Source organism: Ursus maritimus, unplaced genomic scaffold (genome assembly GCF_017311325.1).
Source record: "Ursus maritimus isolate PB19 unplaced genomic scaffold, ASM1731132v1 scaffold_11, whole genome shotgun sequence".
NCBI lineage: Eukaryota > Metazoa > Chordata > Mammalia > Carnivora > Ursidae > Ursus > Ursus maritimus.
In genome coordinates, this window is record NW_024423453.1 from 34,180,275 (window position 1) to 34,202,024 (window position 21,750).

Genomic DNA, 21,750 nt, shown 5'->3' on the forward strand with positions numbered 1-21,750 from the left:
ATTATCTCTCCATGTAGACCATAGGCTCCGAGAAGACAGGGACCATACTGATGTCATCTTCCTATATAGCAATCTTTGAAATCATTTACTAAACAAAACTGATATTTTTGTCTGAAAGCGCACTTTTAGAATTTTCCTCCCTTGCTCATGCTTAGCAGATGATGTACGTATTACAATAAGGGTGACAATGTAATTTGTCATCCAAACTGGTAAACCTTTGAGAGTGAAAAGAGGGTCTCTTGATTTCACTAGAACATAGACCGGAACTGTATCCAAGCAAACTAGGACAAATGGTCACCCTCAAGTTTTATAATTTTAAAGTTACAAAATGTCCTTAACTATACCACATCTGATCACTAACTCTTTATCATAAAATAGGCATAAAAATGGCCTTGATAATGGCAACAAAATGACTAAAAACAAAAATGTTTTAAAAATTGAGAGAATGTCCGTTAACTTTAACTTTGTATATTTTGTGCCTGATACAAGCAACACAATGACTGAGCCTCCTCCTTTTGCTCTACTTCCCTAGTATCTCCTCCTCCTTTCAGTCATCAGGAAAAGCAGGAAAAGCAGGTGGCTGTCACTACAGACAATTGCCAATAAAAGAAAACGAAAAAAAAAAAAAAAACAGGAGTAAGAAGGGGGCTGATCTAGGCTTGTGGCAGGATTAGGAAGCAATATCTTGCACAAGTCATCTTGCTTCATGTTTTTTTAAAATCACTGTTTTTAAAGAAAAAACCATCACCAAGCATGCATCAATCTTGCAATAAGCTTCACTTATACAGTAAACCCGAGCACATGTTAAATTATGCAGCTCACTGTATTCAGCCAGGACTTTCCAGTCCACCCAAAGTTTCCAGTAAAATTCTGTTTGACCTTTGTATAAAAGACCACCTTTACTAGGTGACTTCTTTTTGCTGCCCTCTTGGGTGGTCGAATGAGGCAGATTTCCGTGTTGAACAACATACAACCTTCTTTTTGCCAACTGAACATTACACTGGGATGTGGCTTGGAGGAACAGTTTCTCAATACTATAAACAACGGCTTTCTTGGAACAGCTTGTTGCTGAAGCATAAAGAGAGGTTACTCTTGGTTTAGCCTTGAGTAGCATATGAATTGGTTAAGGAAGTAAGTGTGGCTGACCCACCAAATTACAGTGGCCATAATATAATTAAGTTCGGTATCCTCCCTGGAGGCTCTCAGAAGTATTATTATGACACCAAACTTAAAGAAAAGGAATTTTTTTAAGAGCCAGGAGATTAGCGAGAAGCAGTCTTTGGGGAAATGTTGCAAGGTTTAAAAAAAATTAGTAGAAACAGCATAAAAGTTGTTCAAGGAAAAAGACTGGTTAAAATGCAAGATTTTGTTATCTGTGATCCTGAGTGCATTAAGGGTATCATTCCAAAGAGTAGGATGTCTTGGGATTAAAGATGCTACTGGAGTTAGAATGGAGAGGGGGGAGCGGAAATGGGGGGTTAAAGATGTGTTCAAATATTAAAAACAAAGTAAAAATAGGAAATGTTCTTAAAAGAAATTATTGGGAAGACATTTGCTCTCTGCCTATCCAAATTAAATTAAAAATAAAATTTCTTTTATTGGCAATTGTCTGTAGCGACAGCCACCTGCTTTTCCTGCTTTTCCTGATGACTGAAAGGAGGAGGAGATACTAGGGAAGTAGAGCAAAAGGAGGAGGCTCGGTCATTGTGTTGCTCGTATCAGGCACAAAATATACGAAGTTAAAGTTAACGGACATTCTCTCAATTTTTAAAACATTTTTGTTTTTAGTCATTTTGTTGCCATTATCAAGGCCATTTTTATGCCTATTTTATGATAAAGAGTTAGTGATCAGATGTGGTATAGTTAAGGACATTTTGTAACTTTAAAATTATAACTTAGACTAGTAAGTTATAGACTATTAAAAGGTTATTAAAGATGTAAACGACTCTGAGCGGAAAGAAGGGGACAAAGGAATGAGATTGTAGAGCTATTTACTGGCTTGTCATAAGGCCACAGCATTCTCGGCACAGCAGCTCTCCCAATAGATGTTAGTCTGGCCTCACTAGTCACAGGGACAAAAAGTTTCTCAGAATATGTATGAAAGCATAAACACTGAAAAGAAAGATGCTTAGCCTTCCAAATCATTGTCTTTCAAGGCATTACTCTTTATTTCTTAGGCTCCATGACAGATTAGCTTAAAATAGATGGTCAAGTCTTCAGGGCAAGGGTGATTTATTCTTTGGTAATATACCACAGCTTTGTCATTCTATGTAATTGTGATGTTTAGCCAGTCCTCTTATCATTCATTGGTTACAACCGAATAGTAGAGCGGGTCATCCTACTTATGTCTCCTTCAATACCCTAATAATATTCTCTTCATGTGTCCTGCCTCGTGACATTGCAATAAACATTGCTTTCATAAAAGTAGAGTGCTTTGGGGTAGAGAAGGAGAACAGCTACTCAGTGTAAATTATGACCCTTCAGATGATATTGGCCAAACAAAAAGGGGCTGAATATAGTCTCTGGCAAATTCATCTTTTATACAGCCAGACTTCTACATACCTTTGGTTTAGAGAAGGGAATGCACCTTTGCGAAGTCCACTACATTTCAGAGGTGTCACAAAATACACTTCCATTTAGTCCTTGCAATAGTCCTATAATCCAGGTGTTATTATCCTATTTTATAGATAAGAAAACTCATTTTCGAAGAAGTTAAGTAATCTTCCAAAAGACATATATCTGGTAACTGGCAGAACCAGGATTCAAATTCATGCTGACTGACTCGAGTAATGGTGCAAAATTCATTCAATAACTATCTAAGATCCAGTCTGTGAACATTTGAAAAAAATTTTGTTCTAGAATCAGCACTATTGCCAATGGGGCTGTCTGCTATGAGAATTAACATAATAAACTAATAGAGAGTTACATTCATCAAGTTCCTGCTCCAGGCCACCTGTTTTCAGGTAGGGGTGAAACTTAGACTAACTTGTTGAAGCAGAAAAGGTAGCTACGTTTGGTCTGGCCTTGAGCGATATAAATTGTAAAGGAAGCTATGCATGGTCTGCTAGAAGAAGCCAGTTTGATGCTGGTTGACAGCGTGCCCTTCTGCAGAATTAATGATAGATTCTTTTTTTGAAGTCGTAAGCAGCCAGCAGGTGAAAATGTTCATGCAGGTCTTAGGGAAAAGGTTCACCTGTGGTGAGATAAGCCTTCCCCTCTCCTGGGTGAGTGGGAAGTTTGACTTTTCTGCCAAAATAAATTGAGAGTCTAAATATTAGAACTTATGGGGAAGGGTTATGCCCTTCTAATGTATTTGAAGAAACCTGAAGCTCTTTTGTTCTCTTGTTTTCCTAAGACCATTTTCTCCACCAAAAGGCACATGTCATGGAGAGCGTGTTAACTGTCAAAGAGACTATGTAAAGTGGTAGATATTCATTAACTCTGCCTAACGAAACACCTGTAGAATGAGAAGTGAGGAAATGCATCATCCAAGAAGTCGTATGCAAGAATGGAAGGGTTGAGAATTCATTCTCATACACACAAAACTTCTCAATTCTCCTGTGTCTCCCACTCTGTGCAAGATGTAATTACTCGTAAATTGAATGTGGTTAAAGGGCATGGCATTTTATGGGTTTAAAGTGGGAGCATCAAAAACCCTGACTATAAACGTCATTGGAGGACTCATTTCTTCAAAAAGTTTAGTGTGTGATTAATGTCATCTAGGGCCCATGCCATCCCAGTAGGCAGATAATATTTGGGAGCTGGTTTTACATACTGAAATCATTTCAGTGACAAGATAAATACCTTCCAAAGAGTTTGGGCTGCAAAAATGAAAAAATCTTTTCCTAATATGCCAGGTTAGGTCGTACGGTTGTCTCGGGCCGTCGTGTTTAAGCTACACTTGCACATATGCAATTTGAAAAGATAGTTTGACTTCAGAAAGCTTTTATTAATGTATTTTATTTCACCCAGAAGGTGTTCTTTATAACAAACAGGAAACCTCACTAAATATAACCCAAAGTTTAAGCAATGGAAAGGCACATAGATGATGTCGTACATTATAAATATTTTTTGTACTTGCTAGTTTATTTCTAAGGAAATTATGAGAATGACATCATAATGATGACTGACTTTTATTAGTGTTTGTGCTCTGGAGCTCGAGACAAGTAGTTATAAGGAAGAACAAATTGTCTAGTGTTACTCCCTAATACTTTGCCTTATGTTTTCTAATGACATTAATCCTAGGAAGTGATTCTAGGACTACTATATTATCATTAGTTGTCTTTTACCCATTTATCCCAAAAAACAACATGAGAGTAAAGCACAAAATTTGTTAAACTTATAATGGGAAATAATTACCTTTTCTTTTTGTCTGAACCACTGCTTCACTTTGTTTACAGCTCAAAAAACAATTTTAGACTAGTATTTTATAGCCTATTACTTGTTGCCGTTAGAGAAGGTTTTTCATAACTATTGTGTATGTTAGCAATATGCTCCTTTGTTCTACTAATGCCAAGTGGAAGTCATACCTTTTCTAGATAAGTCCTTTTCAATGACTTATTTAATAAAATCAAGTCTTAAAAGACTGTAGTGTAAAGATATACAAAATACATGAGATAGAGCTATAGGTCTTACAGTCTTTAATTTATATACTCAGCAAGTAGTTGAGTACCTATTAGAGATCAGTCATTGGGCTGAGCGCTGGGGTACATTAAAAAAAAAAAAAAGACTTGACTTTCATTGAAGGCTTCTTCTTTACGGTGTAGAGAGACTGGTAGTGTGTTGTACATCAACAAAAAATGATACGATTTTGATGCGATACGATATGATAGTCGTGTGGTGTCCTAGCAATATGCAGAAAGTACCAGGTAGAAAAGAGAGAAACATGTTGAACTCTGGAGTCAGAGAATAGTTTGCAGGAGAGCTGGATCTGGGTCTTCAAGATCAATCGGTTCCTCCAGAGCAAATAGATGGGGATGGTCTTCCAAGCAGAGGGAGTACCCGAGAGCAAAGGCGTCAGGATATGAAAGCCTGGGGAGCATGGAAGAACATGAGATAGAGCAGCACAAGTTGAGGCTGGAGAAGAACTTTAGGGCTGTCTTGTGATGCATCTTGTGTTCTCTGTTAAACAATTTGGACTAATTCTTTAGGTGGTGAGAGTCAAAAAGTTTCATTACTGTTTTAAGGAGGCAAAATAAAACGATTGGATTTATTTTTCACAAACATGTGTGAAAGAAGTGGGGAAAGGCTATTCTAATCATCAGACACAACCAATAGAAACAAAAACTTCCATAGTCAAAGACAAAAATGAGTCGTCCTCTACCCTGTACATGCTTTTCTTAACTGTATTTTGATTTGTATCAGAAAATTACTTGGTTTAAAGGAAACCTAGCTTTATCTGTGTTTTAACCAGTGCAATGGACAAATGCCAAAGTTACTCCAGCATTGATAAGGGCAGCTCTGTCTCAGACCATTTCCTACTTCTAGACTGTTCTGGAATGATGTGTGGTATTATACAAAATAATATTCACTGTACATTTGAGAGTACTCTAGAAAACCTCACCTGTATCTGTGATAGTCTGCTGTTGATCACATGATGGAAAGATTGCCAGTTTTCCAATAAAAGAAATAACTTACTTTATCATTATAGTGATAAAAATGTGAGCTTCCAGGTACCTGGATTTCTAATATTCACATCAACCTGGCCTTACCTTTTGGTTATAAGAAAAAAATCCTTTATATCTTGCATATTAATTTTGATAAGTAATTTCACATTTCCTGAGTCCCTGATTCCCACAATCCAGATTTATAGGTAGAATATAAAAGGCAATATATTTTGTGTCTGGAAATATTTTAAAAAGAGAAGAACAAAGTAGTTCGTTAATATTGCCAATATTTGTGTCCATAATTTGGCTGATAAACTGCTGTTTCTAGAATTTTACTTNTATATAGTTTTTGTCAATGGGCTTATATTTTCTTTTTTAATATTCAAACATCACTTATTAATGCAAGCATAAGTATCTTTATTGATATAACTGAATGTGCCTGTGTAAATTAAATTTCATATACAAGAAGGCCTTTATAAATTGGTTCCCTTATTTGATTTCAAATGATTACAAATATACAGTAAAACAAGCAGCTTGATTGCAAATGCCACACATGAGAAAAACCAAGTGTTATCATCAGTGCCCCTTTCAAGGTCCTCACCCCTGAAGTCACTTGTCAAACACACCATCAAATGAGGGAAAATAATCAAACATTTTATCTAACTGCAGCTTTCCACTAGAAACCATCAAAATGGAAAAAATACTTTTCCCTATTGAAATGAGAAAATTATAAGTGCTTGGGAGGAATAACTGAATTATCCTTTTTTAGTTTTTAAAGATTTTATTTATGTATGAGAGAGAGACAGCAATGGTAGGAGCAGAGGGAGAGGGACAAGTAGACTCCACGCTGAGAGCCCAGCCTCACCTGGGGCTCCATCCCAGGACCCTGAGATCATGACTTGAGCCGAAACCAAGAGTCGGACGCTTAACTGACTAAGCCACCCAGGTTCCTTATTCTTTCTTTTGAAGGGGACCTTTTACGTTTCAAGAGTGCGTCTTAGTTTGGGGTTATAGCTCTGACAGACTAATCAATGAATGAATGAATGATGATTAGTCCCTGGTAATAATCTCACACTCTCAATCCTCCCTTGCATTTAAGGATAGTACTCCTGTTGCCTTGGGTCATGTACACGGACTACTACCAGCCCAGCTCTCTGCCATCTAGCATGAGGAAGGAAAGAGTTGATCAGTGAGCACCTAATACGTACCAGCCGAGTGCTAGTAACAGTGAGCTTTTATTTTGTGTATTTGTCCTTAAAAAAGAAGTCTTGTGGAGTAGAAGTTATAATTCATTCACAGTAGAAAAAACCCTGAAGCTCAAGGGTGTGCTATTACTTTCTCAGAGTCAAACAGCCTGTAAGTCACAAGGCAAGGATTCAAGCCAGCTCTCATCGTGAAGAACCCACATTTGTTCCAGTCCATTAATACATGTCCTCAGATACCGAACCCTCTCATGGCCAGAGAGCAAATACGGGAGACTCTCTATACTCTTGTGCTCTTCCCTCGCATTTCTCTTTTCTCAAAGAATTATACTCAATAAAGTTTCTCTCTGGGAGATGGTATTTTTCTTTCCTCAGACTTTTCTTTCTCTCCTTCTCTGCCCCCCCTGAAGTCTTGGCTTGAATGTACATCTTCAGAAAGGCCTTCCCTGACCCCCCCTAGTCTAAATTAGATTCCCCTGATATGCTCTCCCCTAACACCCTATTCTTTTAGAGTCCTTTTCAAAATTTAATTATGTATTTATTTGAGGGCTTACTTATTGAAAGTCTCTTTCACGAACTAGAATACAATAGCCATGGCCATGGCAAAGAGTAACAGTGACTCACTTTTACTGAGTACCAACAGCATGGGGGGCCCCATCTACACTCTCTCCCTCAACGACCTCCCGACAACCTAGGAGACAGAAAATGGCCTTGTTTTGAGGGTGATGAAACTGAGACACAGAGAGGCGAATTCAAAAAGCTAACAAGTGAGGGAGCCAAGTTCCAAACCCAGGCAATTTGAACCCCTAAGCCCGTGCTCTTCAACACGAATGAATAGGAATTTGATGCACCATGACACGGAAGCAACTGGCTTACCATATTTACCCCTGGTGACTGAGCGGAGTGCTGGGAATCTGAGAGCACGGACTGTGCCGTCGGTGAGGATGAATGGTAATGACATTACAGGTGTTGCAGAGAGTGGGTGCTGCCCATCAGGAAAGTGGAACCTTTAGAAACACTTCATTTGATTTAGAACCAGGAACTCCTCCCTTCATGGTGATTCTGTGCATTAAAATGGGAAGCATTCACATGCTGTCGATTTTGTCCAATTTGCTACATATGTTGAATTACAGACCTTAGAAGACTCTGGTCTGTCTGTCTCTCGTTGGCTCTTCCCCCAGTCAACTAAGAGCACAATCTCATGCAATTTGAATATCAGAAGTTTCCCCCAATTCTGCCTTTTGGCCCCAAATTATATTATCCCTAGATATTTAAAGAGAATGTGTCATTATATTAAGCATTTAGGGAACAGAGCTTCCTGTGCATCGAAAACTGTTCTACTGTGACACTCCCATGGAAAAGGTGAACAGCCAGACATTGTCCTCCTTAAGTTAATCTTCATGTATTTGAGGCAAGGTATGCATTTTCAGACTTTTTTTTCTTTTTTGAACTTAAGAAATCCAAGCCTTCCCTTTAGTCTTTCTTCATGATTTTGCGATTAGTTTCCATCTTTAATGTGGACTTCAGATTTTTCAGATACATGAAAAACCATATAACGTATGGTTCCCACACTTACTCCATCCTAATGGAATAGTATCATACTTTCCTGATTATAGTAAACACAGAACTGCAAAAATTTATATTTTAAATGTTACGTAATTTAACATCAAGGGTACATTTTTCAGAAATATATATTAATTGCTTTTATTCAGAATTAGTATAAATATGTAATATGTCAAATACCAAAAAGAGTTGCTGAATTTGGATATCTGACACATAGCAAAAGTTTGTTTTCTAAATGTTGATTTGTAGTTATTGATATTTTGGAATAGGAGTGGTTTTTCAATCTAAAAATGTCTTAACTGATCATTTTTTAGTCTTTTAGTTTTCCCAAAATCTTGCATTTTATCATTTTGCAAGATAGTGATTAATGAAAGTATCAAAGATTCAAAGCATTTGATTTTGCCATTTTGATAAATTGCAATTTTAAATGACATATAAATCACGTAAATACAAACCCTACTCAGAAAATAATTTTTAAAGTACCATGATTTTTATATGACCTTGAAGTTGCAGTAATGTATTGCATAACTTTTCAAGAAAAGTCACATAGAGGAAACCTCATATTTTCTTAAATTTATTAGTGCTCCTTGGTGGTCTAAATTGTTGGGGGGTTTTTTCAAGGTTTCTTTTCAAAGCAATAATCTTACTTAATTGTTTAATGTTTGTTCTCATATAAGCCCATTTGAGTTCTTAGAGTAACAATAGGAAATATTTAATGGCAAAAAGCAGTGAAACATGGCTACAAAACTCAGGTATCCTAGTGTTATATTTCGATATAATGATGTGAAGATAATGCTTTTAGCTGCATGACCACCATATTAACCACACATCATAAACAATAAATTTGATAAAAGAAAGAGGTCAAATTCATTAAAAACAATTTTGTACCCTTTGCTGTAGTTAAGCATTTATTTTTAATATTGTGATTTTCTTTCATTGAAAGGACCCTGAATCTTCCATTTTCTGACAGGACAAAAAAGACTTCTCAAGCCACAGAGGTATAGACCAAATGAAACTATCAAGGGAACATGCTTTATATTTCTGGGTTTAATGTTTAAAACAAAATGGTCAGACTTTATGCCTCAAAGATGTTAGCTTTAAGGATGGTAAATGAAATTATATTAATCCATTTTATTTTATTAGTTTTCCAATTAAAGATTTAATATTCCTAATAATTCCATAAGAATTTACTTTTATTCTTACAAACATAAGAACCATTAACTCTCTTAAGACCTTTATTAATAAACTATGAAAAATTATTTTTCTTCATCATAGACCAAGTCATTCTAAGAAAGATATTTCCAAGCTGCAAGACAATAGAAGGATATCTTCTTTTTCCTATTCATTAAGTAAAATTAATTGGGGGGCTTTGTGGAAATTACTAGGTTTGCCCAATATTTATCAATTTAATATATACTTTAAGAATGATCCTATGAAGGAAATCCTTGAGAGAATATAAGATGGGAAAAATGAAACTCCCTGAACGTAAATATTTCCTTTGTTCTTTGGGTATGTGTGTATTTTTGAATGGATATGCATTGTCTCATACACTTTTTGCATAAATTCTTCCTTAGTTTATAATTGCTTATCCAAATTTGAACCTAAATTCAGTATCTTCCAATCATATAAAGGTGTTGTACTACTCAGTATTGCTCTGAGGTCATTGTCACAGCTATTTGTCAATATCAAGAATGCATATGCTTTTATCATAAATCTTGGAAGTGTGCTTTTAGGTAGAATTTGTTTTTGGTAGGGAGGAAAGATCATTGTAGGATCTACATCAGTATCCTTAGAGAACACTCAAATGTTGGGGTTGATTTCTAAAGAAATCACTTTATGTTTAACCTTATAGTATATGAACCCTATATGTATTTGTTTAACTAAGAAAAAAAATAATATTCCCGTAGTGGCCAAGTGCATATGTTTCGATTCAAAGATAAAATCTCGTTACCTCCAGTCTTGCAAATCATTTATTAATAAGCCATTGGTAATAGGTGCTACATAAATCTTCTGAAGAGATGTGGAAGGATCTTTATCACAGCTATTTGGCAAGCCTGGTGCCAAAATATGCCTTTCCATGCCTGTCATTTTCTGAAGTCTAAAAGTTCTTTGAATGGTAGGCAGCAGGATAATACCTCATGTACATAATTTAAGTGTATTCCTCATCCGATTACAATGTAGGGCTACACATTCTGTATTTCAAAATAACATTCCCTTCCAAAATCTTACGATTTTACAGGTCAGTTGAATTTGAGGATGACTTTTACCTCTCTATCCATTGTAATAGTTATCTTTTATTCAAATAGCATGTTGGAATTTACAAAATGATTTTACATTCTTTCTTATCTAAGCAACCTTATGAGAGGGAGCAAAGATGCTGAGAAGTTTTCACTTGCCCCATTAAATAGCCAAGTAAACCCCTTGAAAGGATTCTTGAGTGTTCTGCTCTATTTTGGGGTGGTATATCAGTTTTTATGTATGTTTCACTTAAAAATCCAGAGAGAAAAATAATAATGATGATGATAAATAAATAATAATCCAGTAAGAAATACCACTTCCCTCATGTTCAAATAATGATTTATTTAATTATTTTAAACCCCTGCTTAACTCACAAAAGTATTTGGGTGTTTCACATTGAAAGGGACAGGTAAATTAAAATTTTAAAGCAGGAGAAAAAAGAAAGGATCACAATAATGAGGCAGGGAAAGAATAAAGGAGGTTTGGAGGAGAATGGAAGTACTCTACAACAGTGGTCATGGGCTTGCAAGAGCTAATTGTGTTCGTCTGCTCGCACCAGTCAGTGACATCAACTTGCCGGTTTGAAATTGGCCATAGTGAGAGTACTTACACCATGGAAATATACACAAATCAGGAACTTTTTTTCCAGATAGTCAGTGTATCAGCACATTGCCCTAAAACTAATTTTACCTTTGTGTTAAAATAACTGAGTTATAACCTTCCTTTTATTTCCTCATAAAGCTTCGGAAATTTAAGTAAGACTGTTTCAGTAATGCTTCAAGCCATGAACAATGGATACTGATGAGGAAATACAATCTATCCATTGTTTGTTCATTTCTTCATTTAGGAAATCGTTGGTGGGGCAGTGTCACATAATAGTTGACATTATTTGTCCTCCAATCGCAGACAATCTCTGCCTTGCCACTTCTGGTTGTGCATTTTGGGCAAATTACTCAAATCCTCTATGCCTCTGTGTCCTTATCCAGAAGATAAAGACAATGACAAAATAGTATTAAACTCCAGAGTTGTTACAGTTTAAGGAAGATAATGCTTGCAAATTACTTAGCATGGTCTCTGGCACATAGGAAGAATCCATTCTGTTACCTTTTATAACAAGGCTTCCACTGCAGATAAGAGCCTTCCTAAGACACCAAAAGACCAATCCCCGCCTTCAAGAGGCTTGCAGTCTACTGGAGAATTGGTCTAGTTCCTAATTTACATATCTGACGTTTTGCTCTATCTAACAAGGCAACTGCCCCGTATTTTATCCATTTACAGTTCAATCTAAAAATGTGTACTTTTTCCAATCTAAGGTCTTAACAAGTATTAAACCTCTAGGTTGTAAGAGCACAGTTTAGTGTAGCTACAAAACTTTTTTTGATTGTCATCTTTATTCATTTTTGATTCCCATGAATATTCTTGTAGTTTTTGTCAAATGCTTGTTAATTTATTTTCATGTAACCTAAACACACAGCATAAATCTTTGCTTTCTCTAAATGCCTCCAACATCTCTGTAAATTTTCCTTCTTCAAAAAAATGTTTAGGGCCAGGGTTTTGCTTTTGAGAATTGATACTTTTTGTAGTTTTATTATTTTGTTATTTCAAATAGATGTTTCACACAGTTTAATTTATTGAGGCTTTTTTTTTTTTTCTTTTAGAGAGGATGTTTTGGAAAACTGAACTTTGGAATACCATAGATATTATTATCCTTTGACACCTAGAGAGAAAATTAGTCCCTAGTGTTCAAGCCGTTCCCCGGTATCATACTGGATTCCTTGGGCAGCATCTATTACCTGTTCCATGGCAGCTCACCACAGCCTGGACAAGATAAAAGGTCCAAAAGTCAATCTGCTATCTCGTATGCCGTACTGTCTCGAATATCACAGCTCAAATAGATAAAAAGCTTAAGGGAAAACAGAAATATGAAATTTCATTCCATCTGACATAGTTTATATAAAATAAATCATATACATACACACATACAATATTATGGCCATAATAGTTTTAAAGTATTTAATTGAGCATGTTTCTACGTTTTTCCCCGTAGGTGTTCAAAAGAACATTAGTATTTGGAATAAGAAACACCTCGGAAGCTGGATTTCTAGAAAAGAACCACTTCTAGTATCTTTCCTCTGTGTAGGTCATAACTTAAACCCAGCATGACTGATTTATTTTGTTTATGTTTGAAAAGAGTGGGGAAGAGAATTGTTGAGGAAAGCTAGTGGTCTAGCGGTTTCCATCCAGAATAGCTCCCATTTGTACTTTTTCAGTCTGTTTTTGCATTCGCTTCCGAAGATAAAATGTACAGTCCTAAACACAGATTTGCCATGGACCAATTGCTACATAACAGAAATCATATACTTCATGAGAAACTTCCTACAAACTCTGAATTGCGGGGTGTCCTCGAACAGCTCTCCAACCTCATTTGAAGCAGGACAGATTTCTTTGTCAGGGGAGTGTGGTAGAGGTGAGCTGGGGTCCTGCAAGCATTTGAAAATCGCATATACTTCTTGGAGAACTAGAACAGTGGGTGAATATAATGAAGCAAAAATGAGGCCCTGAAGAGATAAAACAGTGCCTTGAAGAGCGTTCAGTTATCAGGAAACCAAGAGAATGATTGGAGTAAGTTAAAAACATATCTAAAAGAAAAGCCAAAGCTGGAAAAATAGGGGACATTTTAAACAAAAGAAGAAAACTATTATTGTTATAATAGGTCCTCAGTATATTGTGGCTGGTTTCATTCTCAGAGAATAAAGGTTAAAAAAAAGCCAAAGAGTGAATAATAAAATGACACAAGATATTTTTTAAAAATGTTAATCTCCAAGTAAGATTTATATGACACCAAATGTTTCCCAAGTACTCTTTAACTTCAATTTCTTCAACAGAGTTGATCATGACCCCAGCAAGGAGGAGGAGCTAATGAACCTCTCAGATTTTTCCCGGAGTGTTTTCTGACACCAAATGAGAGTTTCTTTTCTCACACCAACCAGGTATTCAGCACCAGCTGGGTGTCCAACAATTTCATTTCTGATGCTAACTACCCAGAGTTAGCCCAGACACTACTGACTAAGGGCTCAGTCCCACAAGACTGCCTCCACTTCCGGGACTAGCAGCAAATAGGGCGCCTCGGCTGCCCACATTTCTGCCCAGCTGAGTACAAATTCAGGGGTTCCCATAAGCCTCCCCTTGGGCTTACTAACTCACAGAACCCAGGAAATTGCTTTACTGACTATTACCAGTTTATTATAAAGTCTACAATTCAGAAACAGCCAGATGGAATTGATGCGTTGGGCAAGGTATGGGGTGGGGGGACATGGCGCTTCATGCCACTCTCCCGGCATTTCATTATGTTAACCAACCCAGAGGCTATCTAAACCCTGTTGTTTTATGGAGGCTTTATTATGTTTGACTGATGAAATCATCAGACGTGATTGGTTAAATCATGTGCGCTGGCGATTGAACTCAACGTTCAGTCTCTCTTCCCTCCCCGGAGGTTGGTGTGGGGTGGGGGCTGAAAGTTCCAATCTTCTAATCACATTTTTGGTTCCTCTGGCTACCAGCCCTCCTCCTGAAGCTATCCGGGGCCCACTGAGAGTCACTTCGTTAGCATAGATTCAGGTAAGGTTGACAGGGGTTTATTATGAATAACAAAAGACACCCCTGTCATTCAGGAAATTCCAAAGGTTTTAGGAGCTCTGGGCCAGGAACCCAGGACAAAGACCAAATATATTTTTCATTATACCACAAAACCAAATCATGCAGCCCCTCTTATAAGCTAACTCAGGGTCCTCAGGGAAGCGACTCCTTCTGAGACCAAGTTACACTATTGGAACTACTGAAAAGCATGGCTTCTCATCTTTCCTAGGAGTTGTGAAGAAATTAATACTCTACAATATGTTTCGAAAACTCATGAACAAAACAAAATAATACAGTTTTAGTGAGCTTAAAATCCTCTAGTTAGTAGAAATGGTTTGTCTACATTTAATTTTTACCTTCTTTGCTTCCTGGGATTAACACAGCAGTTTTGCTTGTGACTCAATTCATATGTGTCCACGTGTTACCTGATGTTCTCCTTCTCCTCCTCCTCAGTTCTGAAAGGTGTTTTTACTTCATTTTAGAGGGTGGTGGTTGTTCTTTCGTTGCTGACAGCTACGAGAGGGGGCTTGCCGTGACCAGGCTTCGCTTAAGTATCTCTATGAATTTATAGATGAACTTCACTTCTCGCTTTCAGGGTGCTCCCAGTAGAGCATGGCCAAGATGGTTCAGGTCAGAAGTACTTTGGATCCTATTTTGAAAACAGATTAAAATATCCATGTGGTAGGCAGAATAATGCCCCTCCCCCAAAAGATGTCCTCTTTTAAAGTAACATAATCCCTGGAATATGTTACTTTACATGGCAAAGGGGAATTAAGTTTGCAATGGAACTGAATTGCTAGACTGCACCTAGGGAGATTATCCTGGATTCTCTGGGTGGGCTCAGTGGCATCGCAAATTCTTAAAAGTGGAAGAGGGAGCAGAGGAGGTCTGAGTGGTGCCAAAGAAGGAGGATTCATGCCTGTTACTATGGGCTTTGAAGATGGAGGGAGGAGGACAAAATCAAGGAATGCCAGATGGCTTCTAGAAGCTGGAAAAGAAGAGGAAATGAATTATCCCCTAGAGCCTCCAGAAAGAAACACAGCCCTACTAACCCATTGATTTTAGCCCAGCGAGACCCATGTTGGATGCTAACCTGCGGACTTTAAGGTAGTAGATTTGTGTTGTTTCAAGCCACTAAGTGGTAATTCTTTTACAACAGCAACGAAAAATGAATACATCTGGTATTGTACTTGAACTAACAATTCTCAAACAAACCTACTTCTCATTTCTGAATAGCAAAATTTCCAGTCTAAGAGAAGCAAAGGTTTTTGCACGAGAAGGAGCCCACATTGGCTTCCAAGTTCTCTTGTTCCTTTCCTGGGGTGTAGGAGCACAAAATGTAGATATGTGAATAACAATTAAGAAGGGAGACCTGCCTCCTACTAAAAAGTACATATTTTACAGAGAATTTAAAAAAATACCACCACTCTACTCTTATGTTAATTCTCAGAAACTCCTTCATTATTAAGAGAACACCAATTCTACTAGAGGTCTTCATTCATACCTGTGTCATATGCATAAAACAAATTGGAAGATGGTCTTGTTGTTTGCAGAAACTCTACCTCGTATTCTTCATGTAATTTAGATTTCATAAAACCAAGCTTTTTTCTTTTCCTCACCAAGTTTTAGAGTGGGAAACCTTGGGTGCTAATATACTAATTAGCCTGTGTGTCCAAAGTAACCCAGAGTATGCATTTACTCCCTTTCATACTTGTTTTTTGGGCCATGCACATTTCTAATAGAGTAGCAAAGTTTAACCCTCCCCCTCCCCCGCACCCAAAAATCAGCATCACGAAGAATTATGGTGAGAATGAAACAACTAAAAACTTACTTTGTTATCTGACTTTGTTATCTGTTTTCATGCATACTATTAGCTTCTGAATGACAGAGAGACTGGTTGTTATTAATTGTCTCGTCTTATCCCTGGTGCCAGATACAATGCCTAACACATGGTAGGTATTTGATAAATATTTGTTGAATGATGTCAAATACAAACTTTTTTTTTTATAAAGACTGTATATAACAAGGCATATCTTGAACTTAGCACTGCATTATTTAGTTTAATTTACATTTCATTGCTTTTTCAATATCATAAGGCCATTCTGTAGACTACCAACTTGAAGCTAGACACCTGCCAAAGGGTCACTAAGAAAAACTATGCAGAAATGAGAAATGATGCTTTAGTTCAGTGCTGCCCAGTCTTGTTTCCTAAAATACATAACTCAGCATTCCCTGAAAAAGATTAAGGCAAATTTTAAAGATAGAAATCAGAAAAAAACTGACTTTAACCACACTGAAAGTATGAAGGGAATGTTTTGTTTAAAAATCATAATGAAAGACCATGCCCACAATTTCTTAAAAAAGAATCATTATATATATATATAATATATTTATTGTATATATTATATATATTATATAATCATTTTACCATCACCTCTCTTTTTCTAATAGATACTTCCATTTTCTTCAAAGAAGAGGAATATTCTTGGTCAACTGGTTAGAACTTTGATGTGTTCATCAGGGAAGAGTTTGTCCCAAAACTATAGGACTAGATCTGATCTTGTCCTCACATTAAAGTTATCAATACTCTCAGTTTGGGGTTTTTATCTCTCTTCTGTTGACCCTGTGAAACTGCTCCTGAAAGCTGAATGGTAACTAGAATGGCAGTTAATTACTTAAAGTCTCTTAGGAGAGTTGTATGATTTACTCTGAAACATGGGTCCATTTAAAGTACGCAGGGACATTATTTTCAAATCATTCAACTACCTGATTTTGAAAAGTCATTTGTGCTTGGTGTAGTGCTGCCCAGACGTTGATGCAGTTTGAGAAAGCTGAGCAAAGGGGGAGGAAGTGTCCTGTGGTAGGTAGCCTATGATGCTTGGGTGAGGTTTCAGTCACTGAACTTAAAAAAAAAAAAAAAAGCATTACCCCCCAAACTGAGAGAACCCTAAAGCATAATTTGTAAATTACTTGCCCATTTCTAGTGCTGATGTTCATCTCTAGAAGCACCGTGTACGCGTCAAGCATTCAGTATTAATAATGAAGCACAGAGTATAATGGGAATGTTTTTGATAAATCGCTGCTTTTCACCTGAGTCACGATAAGTGTTTTGCACATCGGTCAATGTTTCCAAAAGTATAATGTTAGAAGTCAGTGTCTTTTTGAAAGGAAGGGCTCCCTGGACCGAGGCTCTTCTTTCGCCATTCTATGACTTGTCTTTCTCCCTTTTCAGCCAGCTTGACTGAACTAATCACTAGAGGTTCATTCTCCCCAGATGCTCACTAGAAACAATTTGATACTTTGACATTTCTGGAAGCAGTGCGTGATTTTCATTCCATAAAGCTACCCATAATTGAGGTGAAAGGATGGGAAGGAAGAGGAGTCAGTAACACCCGCCCAGGGGCTTTCCCCTGAGCCTGGAGAGCTGGTCTGTGGGCCCGACCGGCCTCCAGGCGCCAGTGCTTGGGGGTTTCAGGCGGGGCTGTGTCCTGGTGAAGACTATAGTTGAAGCAACCAGAGAGCCCAAGAGGCTCTGGTGGTGTTTCTGGCATTGTAACCTCTAGCAGACCCTGCCCCAAAATTAAACGTGAATGCCCAATCAACCTATTTCTCTATATAGATCTTGAAAAATGGCCCGTACCTCAAAGATAGGTTTGCACTTGAGAAGTAAATCATGATTTGTCAAATACTTTAAATAGACAATGTAACTCTGAAGGCCAGTTCAAGCTAAATGTGAGCCTATAGCTACCTTAATCTCCTGGCAGAGGTGGTATATGTCCCCTTCTCAATCTCTGAACATTTAGGAGTCATGTTACACTACATAGTTTACAAAGCTAATTTCGAGAGACACTCTAGCATATTTACACAATACATTAAATTTTTCATCAATATAGTTAAGAATGTGACTATTTCTCTGAAATAACTTAGAAGTCATTTCTCATGTTTCTAAGCCAACCAGATCACTACTTTGCACCTGGAAGTTGACTTTAAAAATACGAAATCCTATGTAATAAACAAATGTAAATCCTACAACCTGAAAAATCAGCATTACAGACTTTTTTAAATTGCATTTTAAATTTATTTTCTTGTCATTGAGATGTCTCATTCTGTTTCCATATTGGGAACTTCAACACATGCCAGGGATGTGCCCACATTCATTGACGAGACAGGTGAATCTCTAAAGTGAACAGTTGTCTTCCCTCACTTGCGGATTTGTTTAAATCTCTTTCCCCATCTTTCTATGGTGCATGAATTCTACATTCCTAATTCCTGAAAAGCAGTTAGCACAGGTTTAAGCCATGCCGCTTTCCAACTCAAATTGTGTCTCAGATGATTTGATTAAAAACTACAAAAGAACTACTTTCAGCAAAAGCTTCTTATAGTGGAACACAAATATTTGTGAAGTGGACATAACGTACTTACCCTGCACTCACAGCTTTAAAGTGAAATACACTCGGAAGAGGAATTAATCACAAACTAAATCCCACCCCTCGGCTTTTTTATCCATCTGTCAAAGAGGTTTAAATGTGTTTTTCTACAATCAGTCCTTAGTTATGCATCCCAGCCTTCAATGTCTCATAACAGGAAATATTTGTTTAATGAAGATATAAAAAAAATAGCAATATCCAATCAATACTAAAATCACTATAAGATATTCTGAAACATAAAGGCTCATTTTCATTGCTCGTAGTCGTTAGATTCTAGGTCCATACCCTTCAATGAGATTGTTTTGACTGAAATTCATCCTAAGCATCTTGTGACATACAAATGAAGAAGTTGACTTTTTTGACACTTGAACCCTGCTTCGGTAGTGCTGGGATATTTGCACCCACTTTAGTATTTACACGCTCTTAAAGTTGCAATGTCTCCACTTTGGATGGCATATATCTGAAGCAGTTTTTCCCTAATCCAAGAGATAAATCAAGCAAGTTTACTTTAAGTGAGCTTTTATGCCCAAAACTCTGAACCCTTCCATCCATGGAGAATCCAAACCACACAGAGCTCTTTGCTTTGGTAGTAACACAGGCTCTTCGGGGGGAGAATAATAGCATGAGAGCGGTTCCACGGCTGGGCGTGAGCTTGTGAAGGAGTCACAGTGTTGGAGACTGTTGCCCTCCTGTTAGACTTCTGAGGGGTCACTTCCAGCTGCTCGCCACAGGAGACGCGGGGTGTGATGCGATCGCGTGGGTAAAGGGAGTTACTGGCAGCAGTTGCTTCATATGGTTTCCACCAGTTGGGATAACTCCTCAGACTGCAGAGAAAGCGCTCCCTGGCTTACTAGAATTTGAACTTTAAGTCTCTGATCTAGACAATTTCAGATACTTTAATTTCAATATAGAAATCCCTAGACTACTTGCGGGATGAAACAAATGCTGAGGCTATATTGAGTTTCATCAAGCTGAATTAGCAGAAAATAGAGATAAAATGCCTTTCTATTTAAGAACATGATGATGTTTTAATTGTTACAGCATTTGGCATGCCTAATGTATACAATCCTTGACATTCATATAATAACAAAGAAAGTTGTTTGGGATCCTTCTTTTATTTCCTAGTGTCCCCTTTCCTCTCTAGGATTTCTCCCACCCCCCATGCCAGCCCTGGTTTTTAGCTCTCCTCCCATTTCTCCATGCTTCTATAAAGCAAAGCTCTATGCTGTGAAAGATACATGTAAAAAGACCTCATTCCTATGTAGATAGGCCAAGGCTGCTTATTACCTAGTTATGATGAACAGACCACCATCGTTGTGACAACTGATGTGGATGCCTCCAGGGTAAAACAAAGGTTTACATATTACACAAGCAATTTCACTGTTTTCTAAACATATTGCCAAGACAGAGGGAGTTGGCAGCCCACACTGTGTTTTAGGTTTGGGAGACTTGGATTAGAAGTGACTGCTTGATTATGAACCTTTTTATTTGTCTTCTATGAACTACAAGCAACCTAGTAACCCGGCAAAGAATTCTTCATAGCACTTAAACTTGTCCTCCCAGCTTCCCGAGATTGCATACACAAATTACTTGACAAAAGTGGTGTAAGGGTCTTGTGCATCGATAACCACACAAGACAATTGTCTTGTTCTAACCCTTAAAGAGTTCCGCAAAGTGAAATGTTTTATAATCCTTTTTTGTGCAGTAGGCAAGGAAGAAAAGAAAAGCGTTTGGGCAAAGATTATCCAGAAGAAAGAAAGAGACTCTTTTGGGGTTCCAGTTGAAACACAATAAAGAACATAATTAACTTCACGATTCTTTGTGTTTTTCATTTGACTGCAGGGAGGAGATGAAAGAGGTCTGCTAAGCCTTGCATTCCATCCCAATTACAAGAAAAATGGAAAGCTCTATGTGTCTTATACCACCAACCAAGAACGGTGGGCTATCGGGCCTCATGACCACATTCTTCGAGTTGTGGAATACACAGTATCCAGGTATCTCTAAAATGCCCTGCGGCATAAATATTTTTCAGTCTTATTTTCTCATTATCTCTTCCTAATTATTTTAGAAGTTAAGGTGACAGTAATTAAACCACAATCTCCATCTTGCTGAAAACCGCATATGTGTCCTTAAGGAGGACTGAGAGAAATGGTAGCTTTGGCACATTTCCTCAATTATCTTTCAGCTTACATGCTCCTTCTGAAACAGAAAATAATGTCATTTATCGGAGAATTTTTATTAGATTTATTTGAAGCATATGTTCCCTTATTTCCATGCTAAGGAAATATCCCCTATTTGTGTACGGTTTACTTTGTGGTGGGTTCGCCTTACATCTTTAACAATTATGGTATTGCTTCCTCCCCACAATGTAGAAAAAATCCCCATCAAGTTGATTTGAGAACAGCCAGAGTATTTCTTGAAGTCGCAGAACTCCACAGAAAGCATCTAGGAGGGCAACTGCTCTTTGGCCCTGAGGGCTTTTTATACATCATTCTCGGTGATGGGATGATCACACTGGATGATATGGAAGAAATGGACGGTTTAAGGTAAAAAAAGAAAAAAAAAAGTTCCCCTTGATGTTAAAATGTTTTAAGTGCCAGCCAGGGGAAAAAGGGTCAGAACCAGTGAGTTAAGAACTGTCTTTGAAAAAAAAAAAAAAGTACTGTCTTTGAATTATGTCGCCTTGGTTAAATATTTAACTTGTATAAAAGGAGGAGGAATTCAGTCATATGCTGATGGTATTTTTGGAAGTCGCCGTCCCTAGATGCTCGGAAGTGCATGAGTGCCGCGTGGGCTGCGGGATGCACAGCCCGGGGACAGTGGCAGCCCCGCGCGCCCTGGGCGGCGGCTCGTGCGCGGTGACCCTGCAAGTCCGAGCGCGCAGCCACAGTGCAGGCGGGACTCGCAGGGTCCCGCGGCGCTTTTGCACGCGCACGGAGTGCAGGGATTGGCGAAAGGTAAAGAACAGTGGCACATGTGACACACTACTGATGCTGCAGCCTTCGGCCGCTATGGAGCTGCCCTGCGGTGCTGCCTCTTGTCCGAAACTGACCTGCTCCTGGTTACGTTTCCCACGAT

General features: G+C 37.8%; 1 protein-coding gene across 1 annotated transcript in view; it reads left to right on the plus strand.

The window, feature by feature from the left end:
* Window positions 1–21,750, plus strand: part of LOC103657987 (hedgehog interacting protein) — an 88,595-nt gene that overhangs the window by 35,252 nt on the left and 31,593 nt on the right. The window contains exons 5-6 of the mRNA XM_008685437.2: window positions 20,515–20,666; window positions 21,045–21,218. Of these exons, the coding sequence (XP_008683659.1) occupies window positions 20,515–20,666; window positions 21,045–21,218 (326 nt within the window). The remainder of the gene's footprint in view (window positions 1–20,514; window positions 20,667–21,044; window positions 21,219–21,750) is intronic.